At 47.3% G+C, this 25204-nt stretch overlaps 1 protein-coding gene across 1 annotated transcript in view; it reads left to right on the top strand.

Moving 5' to 3' along the window:
* Positions 1 to 25204, top strand: part of frmd4a (FERM domain containing 4A) — a gene marked incomplete at both ends in the record, with an annotated part of 48828 nt that overhangs the window by 1717 nt on the left and 21907 nt on the right. Inside the window, 4 exon segments of the mRNA XM_080002437.1 lie at positions 3519 to 3584; positions 17236 to 17330; positions 18411 to 18503; positions 23113 to 23197. Of these exon segments, the coding sequence (XP_079858563.1) occupies positions 3519 to 3584; positions 17236 to 17330; positions 18411 to 18503; positions 23113 to 23197 (339 nt within the window).

The following is a 25204-nucleotide window of genomic DNA, read 5'->3' as shown; positions in this document are numbered from 1 at the left end:
CTCGTCCGCGGCCGCTGCCGTGACTCTGTAGCCTGCGTACGGACGGGATATGCGGGCGGGTGATTGATGAAAACGTGGTGTTTTGTCGGGGGCTGCGTCGCGTTTCGTCCCCTTTTTTTTTTTTTTTTTTTTTTTTTCTCCCTCCGTTTCGATTCAAATGTGACGACGGACCCGCCGGGGCAGCCGTGCCATGAATGCACGTCCGACCCGGTTCGCTCCAACAAGCTCGACGTGAAGTTGTAAGAATTAGTTGTGTGCGCCCCAGTTTTGGGCAGGAGTTTGCGCACCTTGTTTAGAGTGACAATACTCCGGCTGTTTGTGTTTCCTCAGACTGTCTTCATGTGGCGGGCCGTCCGTGCAAAAGATAATTGTTTTCAAATGCCATGTTATTCAGGACAAGTTTGTCAACATGTATTTCATATTTGGAAATGTTTTGTCTGTGGGGGGGGGGGGGGTCAATGCGGTCAGTTGCGCCCCCAATGCCTTTATACTTCTTATACTTGAGGATAATAAGGGTGTGTTCTGACCAGATTGGGCTCCCTAAATACTCAGCCCTCAGCCAGTGATTTGTAACCTTGACGTTAGGCTTTGTGCTGTTCCCAGGTGCCCCAAGCAGGAGGGAGGGATGATGTGTGTTTGTTTATGTCTGCGTGTGTGTGTGTGTGTGTGTGTGTGTGTGTGTGTGTGTGTGTGCGTGCGTGTGTGTGTGTGTGTGTGTGTTGGTGTGCACCGGCTGCAGTGCAGTTTGCAGGGGTCAGCAGATAGTGGAGTTGTGTAAGATGTCTGGTCAGTGCATTGGAGCCCTCTCTGGTCACACTGAAGGTGGACCGGTCAGAGTCACAAGCTCAAATAGTGGGCCATAGGCTCATATAGTGAGTCGCGTCAGCACACTTTGTTCTGACATCAAATACACCAAATACGCACATCTAAACACTTACAGTGAATGGGATGACCAGCTTCCAGAATTAGCACCCCCAGAGCTTAATCATTCGTGCATGTCTGATTTACTACACACAACCAATGACAGCAACACTGTTATGAACAGGAAAGAAAGTTCAGGAGCAAGCAACATAATTCGATAGAACGAGGTGTGGAGGCAGATTGAGGATGGAAAACAGTGTGTGTGTGTGTGTGTGTGTGTGTGTGTCTGCATGTGCGTGTGTTTGTGTACAGATGCACCTACGCCACACGCTCAAACCACAACACATGAATTGGGCGTGAAAACTGGTCAAAGCCTCCCTTCCTGCACACACACACACACACAAACATTTGTGTGTGTGTGTGTGTGTGTGTGTATTTATATATATGTGTGTGTGTGTATATACACCGATCAGCCACAACATTAAAACCACCACCAATAACCACTGATATTGTGTAGCTCCCCCTCGTGTCGCCAAAACAGCTCTGACCCGTGGAGGCGTGGACTCCACAAGACCTCTGAAGGTGTCCTGTGATATCGGGCACCAAGACGTTAGCAGCAGATCCTTTAAGGCTTGTTGTTCCAGCACATCCACAGATGCTCGATCAGATGGGACCCTAACCCCGGCCATCCACATGATGTAGAAGAAAATGTGGCGCATCAGACCAGGCCACCTTCTTCCATTGCTCCATGGTCCAGTTCTGACTCTCACATGCCCATTGTAGGTGCTTTGGGCGGTGGACAGGGGTCAGCATGGGCACTCTGACCGGTCTGCGGCTACACAGCTCCATACACAGTAAAAGCTGTGATGCACTGTGTGTTCTGACACCTTTCTATCATAACCAGCATGAACTTTTTCAGCAATTTGTGCTACAGTAGCTCTTCTGTGGGATCAGACCAGACGGGCTAGACTTCGCTCCCCCTGTGCATCAGTGATCTCATGGGCGCCCATGACCCTGTCGCCAGTTCACCGGTTATTCTTTGGACAACTTTTGGTTGGTCCTTCCCACTGCATACAGGGAAAACCTCACAAGACCTACACACATTTAACAACACTTTTAAACACACCTGCATAAACAGACACACACACAATCTCACCTACACGTGAACACACAAACGCAAACTAACACCACCCAACAACAAACAACAGTAGCCAGTGGGAAGGGTTCACACGGGGAAGAATGTTGGCATAGCACTCCACCTCTCCTCTCTCTGCCTCCGTCTGTGAGGTGTGTCCTCAGCCAGTTGCTAATATTCCTCCACCCTTCCCGTGTTCCTCTCTACCTTGGCACTGCGAGCAGAAATACAAATGCACAAGCGGCTACATACTATCACTGCTGTGGATGGACACACACTGTCCATGACTTAGGAGGGCACAGACGTTTGCCCGTGGGCAAAGGTTGGAAGCAAGTGACGCCTCGGCATATAACACTAGAGTCTAGTCATTTTAGGAGACACCTCACACTCAGTAAAGGTATTTGGGAGCAGCTCGGGGGTTACAGTCAGCGTGTGCTTTGACACAACCTCCAGCCCACTTCACATGTGAGGTGTGAAGTGACAGCTCTCGGTTGGCAGAGCACTTCTACACTGAGGAAGGTCTCTTCTCCTCTCCTCTCTCTGCCCAGTCCTCTCTCTCGAACCCCCCGACCCTTATCCTATTCACCCTCCCCACACCCCCATCACTGCCCTCCACCCACTCACAGCTCCCAGATGTGAGGGAAATGTGTGTGTGTGTGTGTGTGTGTGTGTGTGTGTGTGTGTGTGTGTGTGTGTGTGTGTGTGTGTGTGTGTGTGTGTCTGAAGGGGGGGTGGGGGGGGGGGGTGTTTGTGTTCCTCAGGGCCTCCACTTCCTGTTAAAGAGAAGAGAAACTCCACATGTGCGGAGAGCTCAGGCGCACACATGCAAAACACACTCTACCGCACACGCCCATGTACGCCCATAAGACTTTGGCACAGTTTGTACGCCTATTTTGAAAGGTCTGAAGTATTTACCGGTGTTTTCCCAGGTGGTATTCTCAGCTCCAGTCGTCTATTTTAGAGAGTTTGTTATGTACACTGGCAAACCTTTTTCGAAAAGTTTTGTGGTAGAAAGAGGTTGGCCTCGTCTGTCTTTGCACAATACTTGGCTGTGTGTATTTGGGTACACTGCGTAAATGGCATGTGTTGCTCATGCTTTTGTCATCGTTACACCTGCTTCGATGTTTACGCCTGAACTTCCCAGCCGGATATTGGCGGTTCTTGGCAGTTCTCCCTAGCATTTGAACAATATGGTTGACACAAAAACACACGCTGTCACAACACGCATTGTGAGCAGGAGGACGTTTCTGTCATCCAGTGATGGTGAATGGACTTCCTGCTTAAAGAAGGAATGTCAGATATGTCAGTGAGGAAGGGGGGATGGTGGGGGGTCAGGAAGACATCTCTATTGGCCCATTGTGTCTCGTCGGCCTGGCCCAGTTAACCTTGTTAAGCGTCTGAGGGGAGTTTTGCTTTGATGCCACAAATGCGGTGGTCAGAGAGATCCACCACGCACAGTCGGTCCACCACGGAATTTAGCTGCGTAGTAACAAATACGCGTCTTTTCTGTTTTCTCTCTCAGATGACCGAGGGGAGGCGATGCCAGGTCCATCTCCTGGATGACAGGAAGCTGGAGCTCCTTGTACAGGTGAGTCTCTCTCTTTCTCCCTTGTTATCCCTGCGTCTGCTGCTGCATCTCAGCAGACTCTGCAGACTCCCATCCCTCAGAGTGGAAGAGAGGAGCTGCCCGTCGTCCTACGGGGCTCAATTACTGCTGACAGAGGAAAAGCAGCGACATTGCTCTGTCTTGCCGCTCACCTGATCTTTGCCACACATGCATTGCACGTACGCACACAACATACACACGAAATGAAGCCCCAAATGAAGCTCTGCGTCCGGCAGCACGTAGTTCAGTCCTAACGACGTCCTTAACTGAAGCCGCCGCTCCCGACGATTCTCGTAAAACTCATCCTTCACTGTTCACCCTTGATTCTTCCAGACATCCCCCTAACGAGGCCCTCCATTAGACAAACATTCCCCCCTCTATCTCTCCAAAACCATCCTCCCATCGGCCCTTCTCTAAATGCCGATGCTTGGGGCTTATGCTCTCTATCTGTCTTGCCAAAAACCGAGCCTGCATGCGTGCCCTCAATCCATCCATGCTCCCAGCAGGCCTTCTGTGCTAATGACCTCAGGTATGGGTGCACTCCACAGCCTTCTCTCCGCCCCCCCGCCCCCCCCCCCCCCCCGGCACCCTTGGAGCCCATGACTTTTGGGGGTTGTTTAGTAACACTTTCTTGCTGGGTTGTTTAGTGGTGCACTACTAGTGATGCACTATCCGCAATTGGTGTTGATCAGGAACACCTTCTCTTCTTATTGGGTTGGTTGGATTGTTTATTCGTACACTACTAGTGACGCACAATCCACCAGTGAACAATTAACCCCTTTCCACTTGATGTGGTTTTTAATTTTTATTGACTGTCTCTCTGCTGCTCTCAATCACTTAGACACTCCCTCAGTCCTCTACTCTCTTGTGGACCCATGCGCCCCCTCTCTCTTTCTTTATCTCTCTCTCTCTCCCTCTCTCTCTCTCCCTCTCAGGGTCATTCTAGGTGGACATTATGGACAGTAAATGGCATTCACTTTCACCATTCCTCTGTCCCTCTTATGATTTGGCCGTATGGACTGTAGTTTGTGTTTTTGTTGTCCTTGTTGTTGTTGTTGTTGTGAGAAACCCCTCCTCCCACATGGGTCTATCCATTATCCCATTCTGCTGGACGGAGAGAATGAAAGACATGAAGGGTAATTGCTCTGGAAGGAGAGAAAAGGAGCAAGGGGAGAGTGGGATGATGGGAGTGAAGGCCTCTGGAGGTATGGGGATTTGAACAGAGGATGGTGTTGGACCGAGAGAAGAGAGATGAGACTCGAGCGACGGGCAGGAGAGGAAAGAGAAGGAGATCTACAGGCTTTCTGATTTGATTACACTGCCAGAACTGAGCCTCTGTCTCTCTTTCTCCCTCTTGCAGCCCTGTCCCTCCGCCCATCTCATCTCGCTCCTGTCACACCGGACCGTCTTCCTCGCTCCCTTCTCCTCTGCTCTCGCTCTCCCTCTCTGTCTGCGTCTCTCTCTGTTCTTGTACACTTTAGCTGTTTCCTCGGCCGTGTTCCTCCAAAGCTGGCTCCCTTTAAACCTCTGAGGAAAACCGGGTCCCGTCTTCCACCAATCCTCTCCTTATCCCTTCATCCCAATAGCCAGGAAGCAAAGGGATGATGCACAACAGGAGTAAGCGAGGGGGATGGAAGATTCTTTCAAGTAGATGGTTGCAAGCCGATTGAAAAGGAGAGCAGCACTCTCAACTTAATTACATCAAGAGTTGACTTATCTGAAGCAGATTTTTGAATGAGTTTAGTTTAACGTGCATCAAGAAATACAGTCAGTTATTGTGTGTGTCATTTAGGATACATTTTGTAGGCAATAGTGATTTAGTGTTCATATTAGTAATATTCTAAGTGTGGCTTGTCAAAAACCGGGGCGAGAGTAAGGGAGTACATGGCTGAAAGGCAGCAAGAGAGGATGTTATTAGCAGATTGTATTTATGTAAGACGCTCTCTCGTCATTTTTTCACTGCTTCCCTTTCTTGCCGGGCGTCCCTCTTCTTCCCGGTTTCCTCCTCTGCGCTGAGCGGATGTTTAGTATGGCATCGAGTGGTTAGCGGGACCGTAGAGGATTCCAGAGTTATTCAGAGTTTTCCTGTGTGTCCGCAAGCCGATCAGGACTCGCCTCTTTTTCTGCAGGAGCAGAGAAGCAAGGGATTTTCTTTGAGGGGAGGACCACATGGAGGCTCACGTGAAGGATAATGAGTTAAACACTCCTATATCACGTCTTTCACCATGATTTAAAAAGATACGGGCAGTGAAAGTCGGAAAGTTTGTCTTGTTGATGCCCTTACAACATCTCAAATCAACTCATAAACCACAGCCCTCACGCGGCTCCATCCCAAGACGTGTTGTGCACCCTCATCCTCATCCCCTTCCTCTTCCCTCCGACAGTGTGTCTTGTGGGTTTGGTTTATGGCGCGTTGCCTCGCTGGTGGAGAGCTATGTGCCCGGGGGTGGACACACATACTTGCCTGGGTGGAAATAGGGAGGAAACACCCACCAAACACACGTGTGGGTTGAAATTAAACATCGGAAATCTTTAGCCAATGTTGTAGAAGTCATAGAAAATAAATGGAATACAATTCGGGGTTTTTGCAGTGTGACAAAGTCATATTTTACGGCATTACTTCAACATTAGGTGGAAAGAACATTGTAACTTGTCCTCTCAGAAGGTTAATCCTAATGCAGCGGTGCTAGGTTTAGTTATTGAACACAATTATTTTTTAGTAAACAACAGGGATGTAAGTCAGGTATTGGGGCTCAGAACGTTCAGCTAAGAGAGATCACCCTTTCAGCGTGTCTCACAGTAAACTACCTGAATTGTCTTGACATGATTCTTTATACTGAAGAATGGCTGCTATGGGGTCCACCTTATGTTCTCAAGGTCCTATGTTACCTCAGCCAGGGCCGGAGCGGGACTCATTTTCAGCCTGGGAGTTTCATGCCTCAGACCAGCCCACTTTAGTTCACAACCTATTATTATTATTATTATTTTTTTTTTTTTTAACCTGTGCTGTCAGCATGCTGGGCATACAACAGAGTATTTGTATGCCATCGCATTCAGGACAGAGTTAGAGTGCAAGTGGAGTTCAAGTTCTCAACCTGCAATGCAACTCTAATTCTTTAATCATCAACAACTGCTGCAATAACTCTGTCCTGTGGAGGATCTGTAGTTCACAACCTATTATACTGGAGTACCATGCTGGATACAATCAACTATTAGTTGTCAGTTCAAGCCATTAGTCGACTAATCGTCGCACGTTTATGATTAGGCCCTATTTTTATTTTATTAATGGACACATTCAGGGCTCCAGACTGCGACCATTTAGTCACATTTTATGACTATTTTTGGAGACAGCGCTCCTAAATGTTATAACTACAAGTACCAGCACGACTTGCAAATATGCATTTTTTTCATCATCGTATATCATGTGAAACACTAGGAGGGAGCGAAAATTGGTGTGTGTGTATCTGTGTGTTAGGGCTGTTAACATTGGCCAAAATCACGTTTGAATATTTCTTCTGAAAAAATTCAAACGTTTGAATATATTCGAAGATCTAATTTTAAGATGTTACAATTTGACCACCTTTTGGGCTGTGTTACTGTGAGGCTTGGGCGATTGTGCAAAATTTCAATCATCGAATCGCGGCCCCCAGCCGCCGCCGCCGCCGCCGCCGCCGCCTCCTCCCCCTTTGGGAAGCAGAGACCCAGATGATTACACAATTTGGTCCTTTTATTTTGCTCCTCTGCTCTTTGTCCTTTGTTCTGAGATTTTAGAAAGTCCCAAAAAATGGAAAAGGAAAAAAAACCCAGATAGTTTTAACCGAAGCTCAGCGCCCCCCCCCCGCCCCCGGAGAGCTCATTCACTTACGGCCACAAAGAGGATGTATGTGGACGTATGTGTGCAACAAAACATTTTTGCTTGAGTCCATTGGCAACCATTTAGTGACCTCTGGTTGCCCTCTTTGGCAACCACTTTTCAATATTAAAAAATAGGGACAGCAAAACGTGCACCCCAAGATAAATTAACAACCCATTTTAGCGACGCTATCCACGATCGATTAACTAGTGGACAGGTTGGTGTACTTACAAAACGAATTAAAACAAAATAAAAAATAAACAGGAAATGTCTTTAACTTTAGTCAGTCAGTTAGTAATATATTGATGTAATTTGCACTGAAATGTGGTGTATGGAACATCGTTTCCCCTTGTTAGGGACCCCTCGTCGGGCGCATTTCCTCGGGGCCGTGGACTCAGTTACTTGCTGCGCCCCTCCGCACGGCCTCACCACTTCCCAGGCCGCAGACTTGCTACCCGCCGTGCCTTCTCCGTCCCTGGACGGGATATTTTGTCAAAATTAGTTTCAAATTAAAAGCCCTCTAGTGTTTCAAACACAGGTTCAGCCATATTGGTTTTAAGGTTGATTTTGACACTGCACAGCTCCCGGTTGGAGGTTTTTTTTCCTGCAACGCTGCGACCAACCAACCAGTGAAAAACGTGGTCGACTAAGACTCCTGTCGTCGAATAACGTTTGGTCGACTATTTGGGGGCAGCCCTATTTACTATGTAAGTCCGCTATTGTGCACTATTCTCTACAACCCTGTAATTCAGTGTATTTTTCTAGAACATTATCATTTCCAATTCAGTGCAAATAAGAGTAGCTAAGCTATAAGTTTCTGATTATAAACCGTGCAGGATTTATTATTTACAAGTAAAGTGTTTACACAAAACATCAATTTTTTACTGAATGAAGTCCCGAAGCAACCCAAAGCAACGGGGGGACGTGCGTGACACACAGGTTTTTTTGGAACAGTACGGAGCGGGACAGGCCCTTAACTCAGTTGTGATTAAAACTTTGGTTTCACACATGTAGGAAACAAAGGAAAACAAATAGATCTAAAATAAAAAGACTTGCATATACAGTGGAGCGGCAGATACATGCTGGGGGTGGGGGGTCCCAAGGGTCCCTGAGGACCTCCCCCGTTAAGGACCTCGTAGTCTATTTCTTCCCAACCCTAAAACATTGATGAATGCCTGAGCAATGCACTGGTCTCTGCAACTTTGTTTATTACAGTATCATTGTCCAAAGACTTGATCATTTCTTCCTCAGTGCTCATGAGTATGAATGCATCCAGGTAATTCTGGGTTATAGTGCTCCTGAATCTGTTTTTTATGATTTTCACTGTTGAGAAGCTTCTCTCACAGGTTACTTGTGTGATGTAAGTAGTAGCCCAGTCCAATCACATGGTAGGCATCAGTTAGGAGATTGCATCGAGAGAGGGTGAGATGAACACAAATTGCACAGTTTTTATAGGAAGGACATGTTTTTCTCTCTAGTTCCACATCATGCTGTTCCATGGAAGGATCCTCCTCATTTCCTTGTGGCATCGTACTGGCTGTCTGTACTGACAGTGTAACCTTCCAGAGACGACGTCTTTAGTCTGTCCCACTGGGATGCAAGGCTGAACAGCTCACCACATAATGTGACAACCGTAGCTCTGTAGTCAAACCTAAGCAGACATTTGCTTATTTCTCCGGGAGCTGAGTTGGGGAGCCCATTTTCCCTCGCTTTAGCAAGGTTTCTAGGGTCCAGACAGGCAAAATCAGCAAAAGTTTTGCATTCACAGAAAACCTCCTATGAATACTGTCTGTCACAGTGTCTACAATGGTGTTCTGTACTTTGGCCCTGAAGTCCTGTATCAGGTGATGCTAGTGGCTCATTTTCTGCAAGGTCTCCTGGCATTTTGTTCTTTTTTTTCTGACCCTTTTCTCAGTAAGATCAGTCTGCACTACTAGCTCATAGTCTTCCTTCTTGAGCAGTGAGCGCTGTCTCGTACTTCAGAAGGCCTTCTATGAATCCCCTTGCCTTGGCCCTCACTTAGCTTAGCGTCAAAAAACAAGGCTTCCTGAGGATTCCCGAAGCACCCAAACATTTTCCTTTGAGCCTGATCCTTAGCCCACCACTTAGTTTCCCCTGTTGGGCACAGTCGTCTGCGATGCTTGTCTTGACTCATCTCATCCCACTTTTGCATACGCTTGTATGACTCTCTTATGTACAGTGCAATATTATTAAGCAGCGGAGACAGTGATCCACGATCCCCAACACTGCCTGTTGTGTCTGCCAGCTCAAGATTCAGAAGATGTGCCTAACACCATATATGAATCTGAGTAGGAGACCGCTCAGAGAGTAGTGTAGAGAGCCCCCGATGCTGCCCCTTGTAGAGTTGCCCACACACGTGTCAATGTCGATACTGAGCTTCAATAATACTTGTTTCAGTAGCTCGGCAAAATACTGCCCTGCCACAGTCCACCATAGTGATCAATCTTTGATGAATGACATCTGTGACATATGTATGTATGTATGTATGTATGTATGTATGTATGATAGAACACTGGTCCTGATATCTTGGGTCGTATCGAGTTGGACTGAAAACATGCCTCCCTGCCGAACTTCCGCTGCAGTAGCGGCCTTTATCAGTTGGCTGCTGATGACATCCACAACTTTGCTGATGATTGTGTCTTTTGACAGCTGGGCAACAAGATATCCTCCGGTCTTTGCGCTAGTTTCATGCTGCTTCTTACTTTTCTCTATCCAACTGTTTACATGCTCTTGGAGGTAAACAAGTCATATTTGCTCAAGAGTAGAATCAGTTCTAGAATCAGTCCATTAACAGCAAAGATTTCCAAGCTATAAACAGCCTCTGCTTTATCTCCCCTGTAGCTAAGGCCATATTTTCCTATAATTTTAATGACATCCACTACACGCTCCATCACCTGACGTTGCTTCTTCAATTGCTCGCTACAGTATGTAATGACATTTGGTTGCCAGTCAACAGGGTTTTCCCATCTGCCTTTTTTAAATGTAGAAAGTATGCATCTGCACTATCTCTATGGATCTCACTTTTTTCATGTTCCACTATCCTTTGGTGAATATGTTTCCAGGCTTTCATGCCTCCCTTTATGAAAGGGCTATCACTAACCAAATGGTCAAATGCCAAACAGAGTAAGGTACATTACAGTTTTTTTCACAGTAAGTCAACCACTTGAAGTTGGTTCCATCGTTTCTGCTGAAAACTTTGTAGGACGTTTTGGTGTTTGTTGAGGATGATAACAAAAATTCATATCTATATCCTGTGACTGAGGGCGGGCAAAGTAATCAAAACAATCAACAGCAGGATCTTCATCTGTCTTTTTCTTATATTGTGGTTCAGGGCTCTGCGTGATTAGTCCCTGAGTAGACTCTGCTCTCTCTCTTTTCCACATCCGTCAGTAGGCCTATGAGACTCAGCTGTACCTGCATTCAATCACAATAAATAGCACCCATAAGGCTTTAGCAAATTTAACATGGAAACATGTTTTGACCGAAACAGCGTAGATTTATTTTTCCATGCCAAAACATGCAGTCTTAAATCATATTGTTTTCATCCTATTCCCTTTCAATTGTGGTCTTTTATCTGTTTACTATTCTACTATTAATGATAAAAAAAGCATGACAGGTCACAAGTAATATGTGGGTATGAATAGTGGTGATACTGGAACTGTTATATCTGGTCATTAGATAGATTACTTAGATTGTTCACTAGGCTTGGGCAGATTTACGATTAAACGCGATTGACTCCTAAGGTCGCGATTTTTTTTCCATCAGCCAGGAAAAATCTGAGCATTGAAACGGTGCTAGTGCAGTTCACCGTGTTCTGAAACTGGAGATGAGAGGCGGCGAGGGAGAGAGGGAGAGAGGGAGAGAGGGAGAGAGGGGGTGGGGGCTCTCGCCTTCTCCACTCAGGGCCGTCGAGTAACCACTTGTGATCGGATCCCACTTCCCCGCTCCAAATGCAAGCCTTGTGATTATAATATCACATTATATAATATGATCTCATAGAAAAAGGTTTCCTTAGTTTCTTTATTGTATGGAAAATGAAAAACGTAAACTCAACTCGGAGATTGGAGCATTTTCTTTTCTTTTTTTTTCCTCCAGACAGTGGTGCATGCAGGCTCAGGTACCTGTCTTTTTATTTAAGATCAATTTATTTTCCTTTGTTTCCTACATGTCAAATTTTTAATCACAACTGAGTTAAGGGTCTGCTCCGTATTGTTAGTTTTTTTTAAATTTCTTGTCCAGACAGCGGGTACTGGGCGTGCGCCAGTGTTTTTATTTTAGATCTATTTATTTTAGTTTGTTTCCTAAATGTATGAAACTGAGAAATTAGTGTATGAAAAACCTGTTTGTCCCCACTGTGCCGTCTCCCCGTTGCTTTCCGTCGCTATGGGACTTCATTCAGTAAAAAATGGATGTTTTTGTGTAAATACTTTACTTGTAAATAATTATTCCGGCACTTCTGTAGCAGGGAGACCACATTCGCCACATTACATTACGTTTACCCCCCGGCGTCAGTTGGCGATCGCTGCCACGCAAGCCTATTGTTCACACACTGCGGTACAACAGCTCACCTGTGCCTTCCACAGCAGGGATCCTTCTGGGCACATCACTGGGTCCTGGCACTGCCTCTGACACTAAATCAAATTTAAAAAAGGAAATTGTTGTAATTTTCAGCCCCCTTCCCTACAAGGCAAAAGTGTTCTGATCCTCTTTAACATTGAGAAATCCTACCTGCCCACTCTCGAGTTCTTGGCTCATGGATGGTGCTTGGTACTGCTGCCGCTTCTTCACCGCCAGCAGCAAATTGCTTTACTGGTCTGCTGCTGCTGCTGCTGCTGCTGCTGCTGCTGCTGCTGCTGCTGCTGCTGCTGCTGCTTCTGTTGTTGCTGTTTCTGCTTCTGTTGTTGCTGTTTCTGCTGCTGTTGTTGCTGTTTCTGGTGCTGTTATTGCTGTTTCTGCTGCTGCCGCTGCCGCTTCTGCATCTGCTGCTGCTGCCGCTACTGCTGCTACCGCTGCCGCTGCTGTTGCTGCCGCTGCTACTGCTGCCGCCGCTTCTGCTGCGTTGCTGCTGCCGCCGCTGCTGCTGGTGCTGCTGCTACTGGTGCTGCTGCTACTGCTGCCGCCGCTTCTGCTGCCGCCGCCGCTGCCGCTGGTGCTGCTGCTGCTGTTGCTGCTGCTGCTGTTGCTGCTGCTGTTGCCGCCGCTTCTGCTGCCGCTGCCACTGCTGCCGCCGCTACTGCCGCCGCTACTGCCGCCGCTACCGCTGCTGCTGGTGCTGCTGCTGGTGCTGCTGCCGCAGCCGCTGCCGGTGCCGCTGCCGGTGCTGCCGCTGCTACTGCTGCCGCCGCCGCTGCTGCCGCCAGTGCCGCTGCCGCCGGTGCCGCTGCCGTTGTTGCTGCTGCTGCTGCTGCTGCTGCTGCTGCTGTTGCTGCTGCTGCTGCTGCTGTTGCTGTTGCTGCTGCTGCTGCTGGTGGCATCACAATATATAATTTTGAATTTAAAGCACGTATTCGTATCATATATGTTATATCCCAGGACGCCACACAATTCCTTGACACTAAACTTGAATTGTGGTTTGTGGGCAACATTATAAGTTACGTATATTTTGTTTTGCACGCCTGACATCTTGGCAGTGTAGCCTAAGCTTGCATCGTTTCATTTTCATAACCATCAACTTCTGGTGGCGCCGCTTGTTTCGTAACTTTACTCTCACTCTCAAGCCGTGAGATTGTTGTAAACAAGTTGCTGAGTTTGGCACATTTGGCCAAGTCAGAGCTAGTCATGGTTAAGTAAGCCTACTGCCAAATGCTGTCGTGTGGAGTTGATGTTGAATAAAAGTCCTAAACGTACTCACAGTAGTGATCATAGTTATTTAAATAACCTAACCCAACAGCCTGCATGATTTATAGTTTTTTTGTGTTTACTGACCCTGTCCCTGGCCCTTGCGGCCCAACAACCAGCCTGGCCCACCGGGATCTTCCCGCTTCTCTCGACTAGACACTCCGTGCCTGCCCTCAACATAAAAAGAAAGAGTAATGTCCATACCTCTGATGTGTGATAATGCCCAGACCATAATCTGATAGCATCTGTTCAGTATCTGAAATGGCGCTTATGGACAAGCTGTTTCAAAAGATACTTTCTTATTCAAACGCACTGCGCCGTACATTGCTCTGAAGAATAAAAAACAATTCCGAGATAGGAAGGTTTTAAATGGAAGTTTTTTGCAGTTTTTTGTGCCTGTATTTGAACTTTGCAACTAAAATATTCGCCAATTATGTAGGTTTGCATGTCTATTGCATGTCTTGCCTATTGCAAGATAGGGCCAGGATCCTGAACATTAGGTCCTGGAAACAGAGTAATTAGAGCTGATCGATACTAGATTTTTGGCTCCGATGCCGATCCTGAATTTGGAGAGTCCTCGTTCACCGATTACCGACGTTTTGACCGATCTTTTCTTAACAAGCGCCAAATTTTCAAATCAATTTGAAAAGCCGATATTATATTAAAGTTTATATATGTTAGATCATTTAACATAAAAATAAATACATGCATTTTAAATGTAATTTAAAATTGATTTGTTTTTGGGGGTTTTTTGAACGTATCATCACTTCCGAAACAAATTGTTTTTCCGAGCTTCCACTGAACGCAGCATCGCTTCCTGTTGAAACCCTGTGGTGTTTGTGTCTAAGTGCAAGTGCAAACATTAAAAGATGGAGGGATTCATAATTCCTAGTTGGACTTCTGCGCTTTGTTTCGGTGAGAAACTTAAAAGTAGTGTTAAAACAGAGAAGTACAGGATAAATAATCAATGTTTTTTTTGTTTATTACTCTTATTTCAAAATCTGGACACATCGGCTGCATAACTGCCGATCCCGATGCGGTCAAAAAAGTCAAACAACGACCGATATATCGGTTTGGCAGATGAACATAATAGATGAGTTCCCACTTCTCACATCTGTATCCCGGCAACCCAAAACAAAATGCTTTGCTTGATTTTGAGCACTCACGAGGATGACTTGATGACGATGAATAGCGGGTTCCTTTAGACCTCAGGATTCATCCGAAGGCCCCAAAAACGTGGAGGTCTCATAAACGGGGCTAACTCCCTGGAGCCCTCGAAACATGGCTGACTGACGGTGGGCATCCCGCCAAATGAACATATGAGCCGTCATTGATTTATGTTTGCGGGTTCGCTGTCTTGCATTAGTGCGGCTCCGTCCTGCTCCTCCTAACTCCTACCTCTCTGTAATTCCTCCAGCTTTTAATTAGCTGTAGTGCTGAGAAGGCGCAAGCTAACTGTTGGTTAGCGCTAATGCTGTCTGAGCTAGCAGTGGGTTGTCCTGTCTGACAGATAACTATGTCCATTTGTGTGTGTGTGTGTGTGTGTGTGTGTGTGTGTGTGTGTGTGTGTGTGTGTGTGTGTGTGTGTGTGTGTGTGTGTGTGTGTGTGTGTGTGTGTGTGTGTGTGTGTGTGTGTGTGTGTGTGTGTGTGTGTGTGTGTGTGTGTGATAAAAGAAACCATATAATTTATTACACATACACAGGCATGGACGGAGTACAATCAAACTTTATTACACTTTTATTATTCTGCCACATTCAAAATTGTGTGTGTGTGTGTGTGTGTGTGTGTGTGTGTGTGTGTGTGTGTGTGTGTGTGTGTGTGTGTGTGTGTGTGTGTGTGTGTGTGTGTGTGTGTGTGTGTGTGTGTGTGTCGGCTAGTTATTTGACCAGTGAACCAAACTGGATTACTGTGTCTAATGCAGCCCGTGTGCTTTATTAAACTAGATCCCTTTGTCCTCTTGTTCCACCACATCATGCAGCGTTTTGTTTTTTGTTGGGGTTATTTTTGAACGATGAAGTTCAGAGCTATTTTTGACGCCATGTGGTTCCTTTATTATTCCTGTTTTGCAGCGCCGCTCCCCCATTGGATGCCGTGTCCGTCAGTTCCCGTCCTCGAATGATGGGTTGTTTTGCTGTGGCGGGCGCGGGCGGTGTTATGGCGTTTAATAGATATGGCTGCCAGGACGGGGCGTCTGCCTCGCGTTAATGAGAGACCACCGGGGTCTCCGTATCAAGCCGAAACCAAAACATCCATTACCGCGGCTACACCCGAGACGGCGAGGCAGCGAGGGAAATGGAGAGCGGAGCCGGGGAGGCCCGCGTGTCGGGGCGGGGGGGGGACCAAATGAGGCGGCGTGGCTGCGATGTGATTGAATGCCGTCCGCTCCTCCTCCGTCGGTCTGGGGAGTGAGAGCACCTCCGCACCTCCGCTCTCCCCTCTCAGCAGCCTTTTTGTGGAGCAGGTTCACCGCCTGGAGGCGTAGAGCTCTTACACGGGATCTAGGTCAGCCGGGATGTGAGTGTGTGCGGCTGTGTGTTTGTGTCAGTATGCTCATGTGTGTATGTGTGTGTTTGTGTGTGTGTGTGTGTGTGTGTGTGTGTGTGTGTGTGTGTGTGTGTTACAAGTGTGGATGACATCATCACCTTCACTTTAAATAGCTCTCACTAGTTTCCGCCACTGAAGCTGGATCTGCTCTCTTTCACATGATCTTTGTGTGTGTGTGTGTGTGTGTGTGTGCGCGCGCGTGCGTGCGCGTGTGTGTGTGCGCACGCGCGTGCACTCCCCAGATGAGCTGAACATGCGCCTCTGCATGTTTGTGCACATTTGTGTTCATGCCTGTGTGTCTGCTTGTGTGTTTTGAGCGTCTTCTGCGTATGTGTGTCTGTGATTCGTGCGTGTCTGTGTGCGCGCGCAGGCGTGCGTCTCCGTGAAGTGCCACACCCGTGGTTAACCTCAGGGTGGGGCCCTCTGTTGCTCAAAATGTCCCAAACCAGCAGCATATGGTAACGGTCCCGATCCCGGTCCTCCTCTCTGCCTCGAGACGCTCTCTCAGCCCTCGGCTCCGACTGTTTTGAACGGGGGGTGTTAACACGCAGTTAAGGGAGCACTGAAGGTGAAGTTTTGAACCTTTCACTATCGCGGGGCAATATTGTTCCCGGCAGAAAGCTCCAGCTCCAATTGCCCGCTGCACGACAGCCAACTGGAGCTGTTCTCTCCATGCTGGATCAGTTGAAAAGATTCTGATCGGGGGTTTTCCTGGAAGAAGTTCCGAGTCACAACGCTAAGCAGGGCTGTCGTGACATCAGTTTGGAGTGATTTAATGATTGAAATGGCATTGCAATTAATGAACTGACTCTCTTTTGCCAGAGTTTGGGTCAGAATGCATATGTCACGACGATAAAACACACGAGTCGACAAGGCAACCCCCTTTCTTACTGTTGCTCGCTGCAGCTCTCTTTCTTTCTTGTTCCCTCGTTCAGTTTCTTCCTGCAGCACAGTGCTTTGTGCTGGCAGCCATGACTCCGCAGTGTGGCTGTGGGTCACAGGGGAGGAAAGGAGAGAGTCTAGGCAGGGGAAGGGCAGGGTACCTGCACCGTCAGCAACAACCACCACACTTCATCCATCTCCTCCCTCTCTCTCTCGCTCTCGCTCTCTCTCTCTCTCTCTCTCTCTCTCTCTCTTTCGCTCCATGCCCTGCTCCCCCGTCGCATGTCAAAATGCTTAGTCATTGCAGTAAATCAATAGCGGATAAAATGCCTTCATTCACAAGCACAAACCTCGGCAAAACACAGTTCATACATTAGCGCCGTTTTACATTACAGACAAACCACACTCCCCAAACCAAAACGCAGGCACAACGATCACATACAACCGTTGCCTTTTTCCAGACCATAATACTCTGTCTCTTCTCTCCCCGACAGCCAAAGCTTATGGCGAAGGACCTGCTGGACCTGGTGGCCTCGCACTTTAACCTCAAGGAGAAGGAGTACTTTGGGATTTCCTACACTGACGATACGTAAGTCGCGAGCTGTTCTAATCAAGGCCTTGCTATAATATTCCCATTACTCATCATCGTTTCTCAAATATCTCTTTTGTGTAAATGATGTTGTGAAAGCCAGACAGTCGAGCCCTTGTCAGGACACAATCCTGCTAATGGGTAATGGTGTCTCTTAGTGAAGCTTAGCGAACAACAAACACCCAAGGCGACCTTGGCGGGCATCAGCCAGGGTTTCTCTGGAGATATAAGGACCAGCTGCATTGTGGGGAGGGGTTTCTCAGAATCCAGCTGCAGCTATGAACAGGTGGTGAGATTACTCCTAAACTATGCATACAGAGCACGCAGGACTCTGCCTGTCTGTCTCTGCACTCACCTGACTGTCAGCCGTGAGGCGTGTGCTGCAAATGCAAATTATGGCATTCAAATGCCCTTCATTGTGCCAGGTGACCCAGAAAGCAGCACAGCAGCCTGTCCCCGGACGTGTACCAACACATGCATATACTGTATATAAACATTTGCGTATAAAAGAAAAATCAAAGCCACAGCATTGCATTTGTCCGTCATACTTATATGACTATTTCCCCCCTGCGCCCTTTTATTTTGATGAAGCCTTCCTAACGCCTGGCCTCTGCTGTGTGGCATTTACAAAGCCATGACCACTTCAGTAGCTGGACATGGGCAGCGTAAGCCACGAAGACCCCATCCCCCAACCCCACATCTCCGTAGATTTGTTGCCTGTGTGTCCATGGGAAGACGCCTGAGTTTCTAAGCCCTCAGCGGAGCGAGAGGGAGCGAGAGAGAGAGAGAGCGAGAGAGAGAGAGAGAGAGAGAGAGAGAGAGAGAGAGAGAGAGAGAGAGACATACGTAGATGTTGCTCAGGAAGCCATGCAGGGTTACCAGGGTGACAAGCGGCCTCTGCAGGTTTCCTCCCCACTCCAAAGAGAAAGGCGGGGGTGAGGGAGAACAGCAGGAGAAGAGAAAGAAAAGGGTATAAGTGAAAGAGAGATGTTTTTTTCTAAGGGGTAGTAAGTCACCATATTCCTATATTCCACCGTTTTGTCACTGCTCATCGACTGTTTTTTTTGTTATCCTTAACAGTGGCCATTTTAGCTGGCTGCAGCTGGACAGGAGGGTCCTAGACCACGAGTTTCCCAAGAAGTCCGGGCCCATCGTCCTCTACTTCTGTGTGAGGTACGTACGTCCCTCTGCCACCCTCAGCACGTCATCTGAACATGTGGATCGCGGTTCGAGGAGGGTTGGACGTACAGTGAGTGTGTGTGTGTGTGTGTGTGTGTGTGTGTGTAGAGTGCAAGGTCAAGCGTGTATGTATTTGAACCTACTCAGCAGCACAACACACGCCATGCTGGGTGTTTTTATCGTATTTTAGAGCGTACGTTTTGTGTACGAGAGTGTGTGTGTGTGTGTGTGTGTGTGTGTGTGTGTGTGTGTGTGTGTGTGTGTGTGTGTGTGTGTGTGTGTGCGTGTGTTTGTGAACGTGATTTTAATAATGAGAAGTGATTAGCCGGCTTAATTATGACAGGGAACTATGAAATTGCTTTGACCCCGCTGTTTAACTCCCGCCACGCAGCCCCTCGGCCAATCACCAGCCTCTTAGAGCTCATCTGTATGCGCCTCATGCAAATCCCATCAAACAGCGTCGCCATGACTACAGAGTGCCACACTCAAACTGCATATATATATATATATTTATTTGTTTGTTTGTTCGTTTGTTTATTTGTTTATTTGTTTATTTGTTTATTTATTTTAACCAGAAGAGCCCTGAGAGATGTTTTGTCATTTCAACGCGGTGCCAACGCGGATATTTATTTATTGAGAATCCATCCAACTTTTTCTTCTTTATCCCGTTGCCCGGCAGCCACACACCACTCTTCCCCGTGGCGAGGTTCATCACCCTCTCGTTGCTTCCTATCGCTGTCAGTTCTCGAAGCTTTGTACGAGCCCAGTCCCTCTCAGCTGTGACCTGCAATAGCAGGCTTATAACCCCCACCCCACAGCCCTTTGTACTGCCCGCACAATAGTCCCACTCTTATATAAAACAGCTCCCTGATCCTGACTCACACAGGCTGCACATTGTGTGTATATGAGATAGAGAGAGAGAGAGAGAAAGAGAGAGAGAGAGAGAGAGAGAGAGAGAGACTATTTGTGTATATTTGTGTGTGTGGGTGTGTGTGTGTGTTTTGTTCACGTTGGCTTTTTGTAAGGATTGTGGAAGCAGGGTAGCAATTTTCGACCTCTCTTAGCCTATAAATGTCCCACCACCCCACCCAACCCCGACTCACGCTCCAAGCCCAACAGGAAGAGTCAAAAAAAAAAATGAAAAAATGTCCCGCTTTGTTTCGTCCCCCGCACTCTCTGTCCCAAAGTTATCCGTGTGACATAACGTGCCCCCCCGGGGGACCATACATTTGAGCTCGCGAGGGAGTGCGACAACGTGACGCACACGAGCCACTGTGCTGGACAATGTCACGAGTGGTCCCTTTCCACACGGACGTTTGTGATAAGGGGTCACGTAATGATGCTTGGCCGACGGTGCAAAATTGCAATCGACAGCGATCGCCACTAAAGGTTTATTTGGGGTTTTTTTTTTGGAACGGAACAGGACAGTCCCTTAACTCAGTTGCATTTAAAGCTGTGGTTTCATACATGTAGGAAACAAATGAAAATAAACAGATCTAAAATAAAAAAAAGTGCTGTGATCCGCGCTCCGCTCTGCTGCTCCGTTTGCCCAGAGCGGGAAAAATGTCTCGGAGCGGAGTCGGGCGTCCGTGTGGCTTCTTTTTTTTTATTTTTTATGTTTTTTTCTGAGCACCTTCCCCTTTTAAAGTCGCTGATCACCAGTGGTTACTCGACAGCTCTGAGCGGAGAGGGCTCCCTCCCTCGCTCCCTCTCTCCCTCTTCCCCTCTCCCCCTCTCCAGTTTCAGGACACGGTAAACTGCACTGACAGCGTTTCAATGCTCGGATTTTTCCTGGCGGATAAAAAAAAAGGGAAGAAAAACGTCCGTCATCGATGTCCGTCGTCGACGTCAGTCGCGATCGATGGAGTTGGTCGCCGATAGATACTGCAACGCTCTCTTAACAGGCTTGCCGGCCTGTGCGGTGAAGCCACTGCAGATGATACAGAATGCGGCGGCGCGACTGGTGTTCAACCAGCCAAAGAGGGCACATGTCACTCCGCTGCTCATCGAGCTCCACTGGTTACCTGTAGCCGCTCGCATCAAGTTCAAGTCTCTTATGCTGGCCTACACAGTGATTGTTGGGAATGCTCCCACCTTCTTAAATGCTCTTGTAAAAGCACATGTTACCCCCTCGGATGCTGCGCTCATCAAATGAGCGTCGCCTGGCTCCGTACAACCACGGCAATCCAGGTTATTCTCATTTGTAGTTCCACGTTGGTGGAACGAGCTGCCAAACATGACCAGAGCAGGGGCCTCCCTCTCGGTCTTTAAGAAGCACTTGAAGATCCAGCTCTTCAGAGAGTACCTCCTCTCCTAACTTACAAGTACTTAGCACTACCTAGCAGTATTTATTGTTACACTAATGTCTCTGTCGCAATGTAGCTTGAATGTTATTCTCCCTTGTAAGTCGCTTTGGATAAAAGCATCTAATGACTAAATGTAAATGTAAATGTAAATAGATAGATGATTTAATCGTAAATCTGCCCAAGCCTATGGCCATGCACACAGATCCACTGTTCATTGCAGTGGGTCTGTCTGCCTTTGGAAGGTAGCAGTGATCTTCTGTTACAATCAATGTTCTTTTAACCACAACGACATCAACTGTGTGCGTTTTCCATTTTTTAGTTTTGATTGTCTGGGTGTTTGTGTGAGTGGTTGGGTAGGTCTGTGCGTGTATTTACATAGAATAATAGATGTTTGAGGATTTGGAGGTGGTGTTGTGACCCCTGTGAACTTTGACTTTGTGTTTTGGCGGGGGGGGGGATTCACTCCTCCTGTTTGGTTCCGGTGTTCATTCCCATCTACTGCCTCAATCACTCCAAATGTCAAGCTCTATTTCCCTCTCTGAGACACACACCCACACACACGCATACAGATCCTAAACATGATAGAACTACCATCAGCCAAAATGTCAGCGCTGAATGCATTATCAGCCATACCTGCCTACATTTAATGAGCCCAGTGTGTGGTTCGTGTTTTATGTGGGTGTGTTTATTTGTCCTTCGTGCATTCACACGTACAAAGTTATTTGCATTTACTTGTGTATGCGTACATTTGTGTGTTTATCTGCCAAATACTGCAGATGTCAGGTTGATGCCAGACTCCTGCTGTGCGATGCCGTGTGTGTGTGTGTGTGTGTGTGTGTGTGTGTGTGTGTGTGTGTGTGTGTGTGTGTGTGTGTGTGTGTGTGTGCGCGTGTGTGTGTGTGTGTGCGTGCGTTCGTGCGTGTGTGTGTGTGCTCGTCTCATCAAGGGTGGCTTTAATTAAATGTTCATATTGAATATTGACAGGCCTTCTCTCATTGTCTGCAGCTGCTCTACGGGTAACAAGATTTAAGCCCTGCAGTATTGATCCCACTACAGCCCTCTTTCCATCCCTGCTCCTTCTAAAGACACACACACACACACACACACACACTCAAACACACAGATCGACACCTAATATCCACACATGCATTCATCGCTTACACGTGCTCACACACTCACATGCTTTCCATTTTTTTCTCTCTTGGTTGAGAATATCAAGCCACTTCATGATATGTTCCAGTACCTTTTGCGCATGATGTGTGTGTGTGTGTGTGTGTGTGTGTGTGTGTGTGTGTGTGTGTGTGTGTGTGTGTGTGTGTGTGTGTATGTGTGTGTGCGTGTGTGTGCGTGTGTGTGTGCGCGCGCACGTGCATACCTAGCAGCAGCAGCAGCTTGCTTTGCTACCCGATCTGCAGACCTGCACACATGTTCTCAACAGCGTAGCGAACACAAAAGTTAATAATGTGTATAATGTGACACGTGAGAACATGGTGTGTCGTTCAGATGTGCACGTTCCACACAGAGGATGCTCGCAGCTCGCTATAGTATCTCCCCTCTGGCTCTGCGTGCATTCGCTGGCTAAATTTAGACGCCGTTGTTACATTCGCTCACTTCACGGCGCTCAACCAGAAGTGGGTTACTGTGCTTCTCCAGCTAATAGCTACTAGCTACCAATGGGAACATTATGTGTGTGTGTGTGTGTGTGTGTGTGTGTGTGTGTGTGTGTGTGTGTGTGTGTGTGTGTGTGTGTGTGTGTGTGTGTGTGTGTGTGTGTGTGTGTGTGTGACTATGTGCGTGTGGGATCACAGTGCTCTGCTGATGATGCAGAGTACCAGACAATGTGTGAAGTGCAATGGTGTGCACATTTCCTCAGCCTGTCTGTGTGTTGTGTGCGGGCATGCGTGCGCACGTGCAATGTGTGTGTGTGTGTGTGTGTGTGTGTGTGTGTGTGTGTGTGTGTGTGTGTGTGTGTGTGTGTGTGTCGGCATAGGAAATGTGGAACACACTCACGTGCTGATGATGGATCATTGCCACAAAGCTCGGTTAGAGACAGGGAATTGGTTTGGGGAGGAAGTGTACGGCAGTGCCGAAGGTCATCCTTTGTTATGCCTGCCCTCCTGTGGTCACTTTGGTTATAGCGCAAAATGCATCCACTGACGATGACACAGGAGGGGGAGCGAGGTATTTGGTTGTTGTTGAAACAATTTGAACTACACTTAATGAAATGACCACCTTTGCAGACTTCTTCTTCTTGTCTTTTGCTGTCATTCTGAATGTTATACCCCTCTACCCCCCAGGTTCTACATTGAGAGTATCTCCTACCTGAAGGACAATGCCACCATTGAACTTTTCTTCCTCAATGCCAAGTCCAGCATCTACAAGGTAGGTTCATCGCTGGTCTATCTCACAGCGGGGGTGGGGGGGATTAACAGTCGAAGAGGAAAATAGTGTTTGTTTTGCAGCGTGTAGTGCAATTCTTCTTTACGGATCTGTGTTGTCTTCAACTGATTGTATTTATTTCACACGTTTGTTGGCTTTGTATGAGAATTTTGTTTCGTCTAAAATAAAAGTCTCCCTGGCTGCGCGGCTAATCTCACCTCCATATGGTCTACCACAGCTAAGTGTGAAGATGATGCATGTGTGTGGTCAGCGGACCAAATGAAATGAGGATGACTGTTTCCATTTGAGAGGCATGCCTGTATTCCCACATTGGTCTGGTGAAGCAGAAAATTGGAGGCATTTGCATCAGCAGCTGCATCGTGTTATTGTTGCCCCGCATTCCATGTACCGGCGGAAAAGGAACACATTTACTGTCGTCCGTCAGCATCCGATAAAATTTGTGTAGGCCGCCTAAATTCCAATTCGGGCTAAACATTTACTGTCGTCTTTTTTAATAGATGTTTTTATGGAACTGTCTGGAATAATATTCCAAAGGCAGTCGACCGTGGGTTGATGTTCCTTTTATATAATTGGTTTACGACTCAGTCACAGAAGGCACAGAATGCTTGGGGTGTTTTACTGTGAATATGTTGCTGTTCAACTCGTTCAACAGCAACGGCAAAGGAAAACAAGTGCATTTAATTGCGCCAGAACGTGTGATTTCCAAATATTAATTGTCCACCTAATCTTGCGCTGAATTATGGGTGCAATTAAAATAAAAGACTTATGAGCAATGCAATTTTTCTGAATGTTTATTGCTCACCCTCAACCGCCCAGACTGCGGGTATACCCGCGGGACCTGCGGGTCACGAGTTAAGCCTGTAGTTGTGTGCCATGGCCAGTAGGGGGAGGACATGGCCTAATGGAGGAAGAAATAAATAAGCAAAAATGTCCAAGTCGAAATCATCCTTACACGTCAAGCTATATCACTAATAATAATAATTAATGTGATTATTGTTATTATTAAGCAACAATAATTGTTGCCAAAAATACCCCCATCCCACTAATTACATATCATGTTGTGTCTTCTCCATTTATATTTTACAGCAATGTTGAATTCTATAAGGCGGTGTCCTACATACAGGATATCACTATGAATCCTGATGTTCAGACTTCAAATGCGTTATAGTTTTTAACTTTATTATTATTCTTCGTATTTATTATTATTATTATTATTATTATTATTATACATTACCACTTGTTGAGCAGAACCTTATTGTGTGTGTGTGTGTGTGTGTGTGTGTGTGTGTGTGTGTGTGTGTGTGTGTGTGTGTGTGTGTGTGTGTGTGTGTGTGTGTGTGTGTGTGTGTGTGTGTGTGTGTGTGTGTGTGTGGAAGTGGGAGGGGGGTCAGTTCACTCAGGGTGGTAAACCCTGTGTGTTTGTTCAGTCTAGTGTTTCATCCTGCCGCTCTGATCTCTTTACCAATTAAAGGCTGGATTGTCCGAGGACATTCCTGGCATAGCTGACCAACTACTCACTGCCCCCGTAACACTTCTAAAACAACCCCCCCCCCCCCACGTGTAACACACACACATGGACAGACACTCTCAACACTAACACAAGCACATCAGGATATTAAACCACCCACACCCCTCTCCCTCTCTCTCTCTCTCTCTCTCTCTCTCTCTCTCTCTCTCTCTCTCTCTCTCTGTGCTTCCCTGTGCCCACATGTGCTCTGATGAGTAAACAGGAAAGACAAAGAGACAAAAGAGGAAACAGTCACAGACCCTGAAGTGATCTTGTCTGAGTCATCAGAGCATCCATCCGTCTCCCTCCCTCCGTATCTCCCGCTGCTCCCCTTTTTTCTCCTCTCTCTCTTCCTCCCTGCTAATCTCCACGCCGGGTGGACCTCACGACCGCCCCCACACCCTTCCACCCCCTGTATGAGAGGGTCGTGAAATTAGAGGACGGTGGGGGCGAGCTGAGGCTGGGGCGGGGCGGGGTGGCAA

The sequence above is a fragment of the Zeus faber genome (genome assembly GCF_960531495.2).
Source record: "Zeus faber genome assembly, chromosome: 6".
Taxonomy (NCBI): Eukaryota; Metazoa; Chordata; class Actinopteri; order Zeiformes; family Zeidae; genus Zeus; species Zeus faber.
This window is presented reverse-complemented; position numbering and strand designations above follow the sequence as displayed.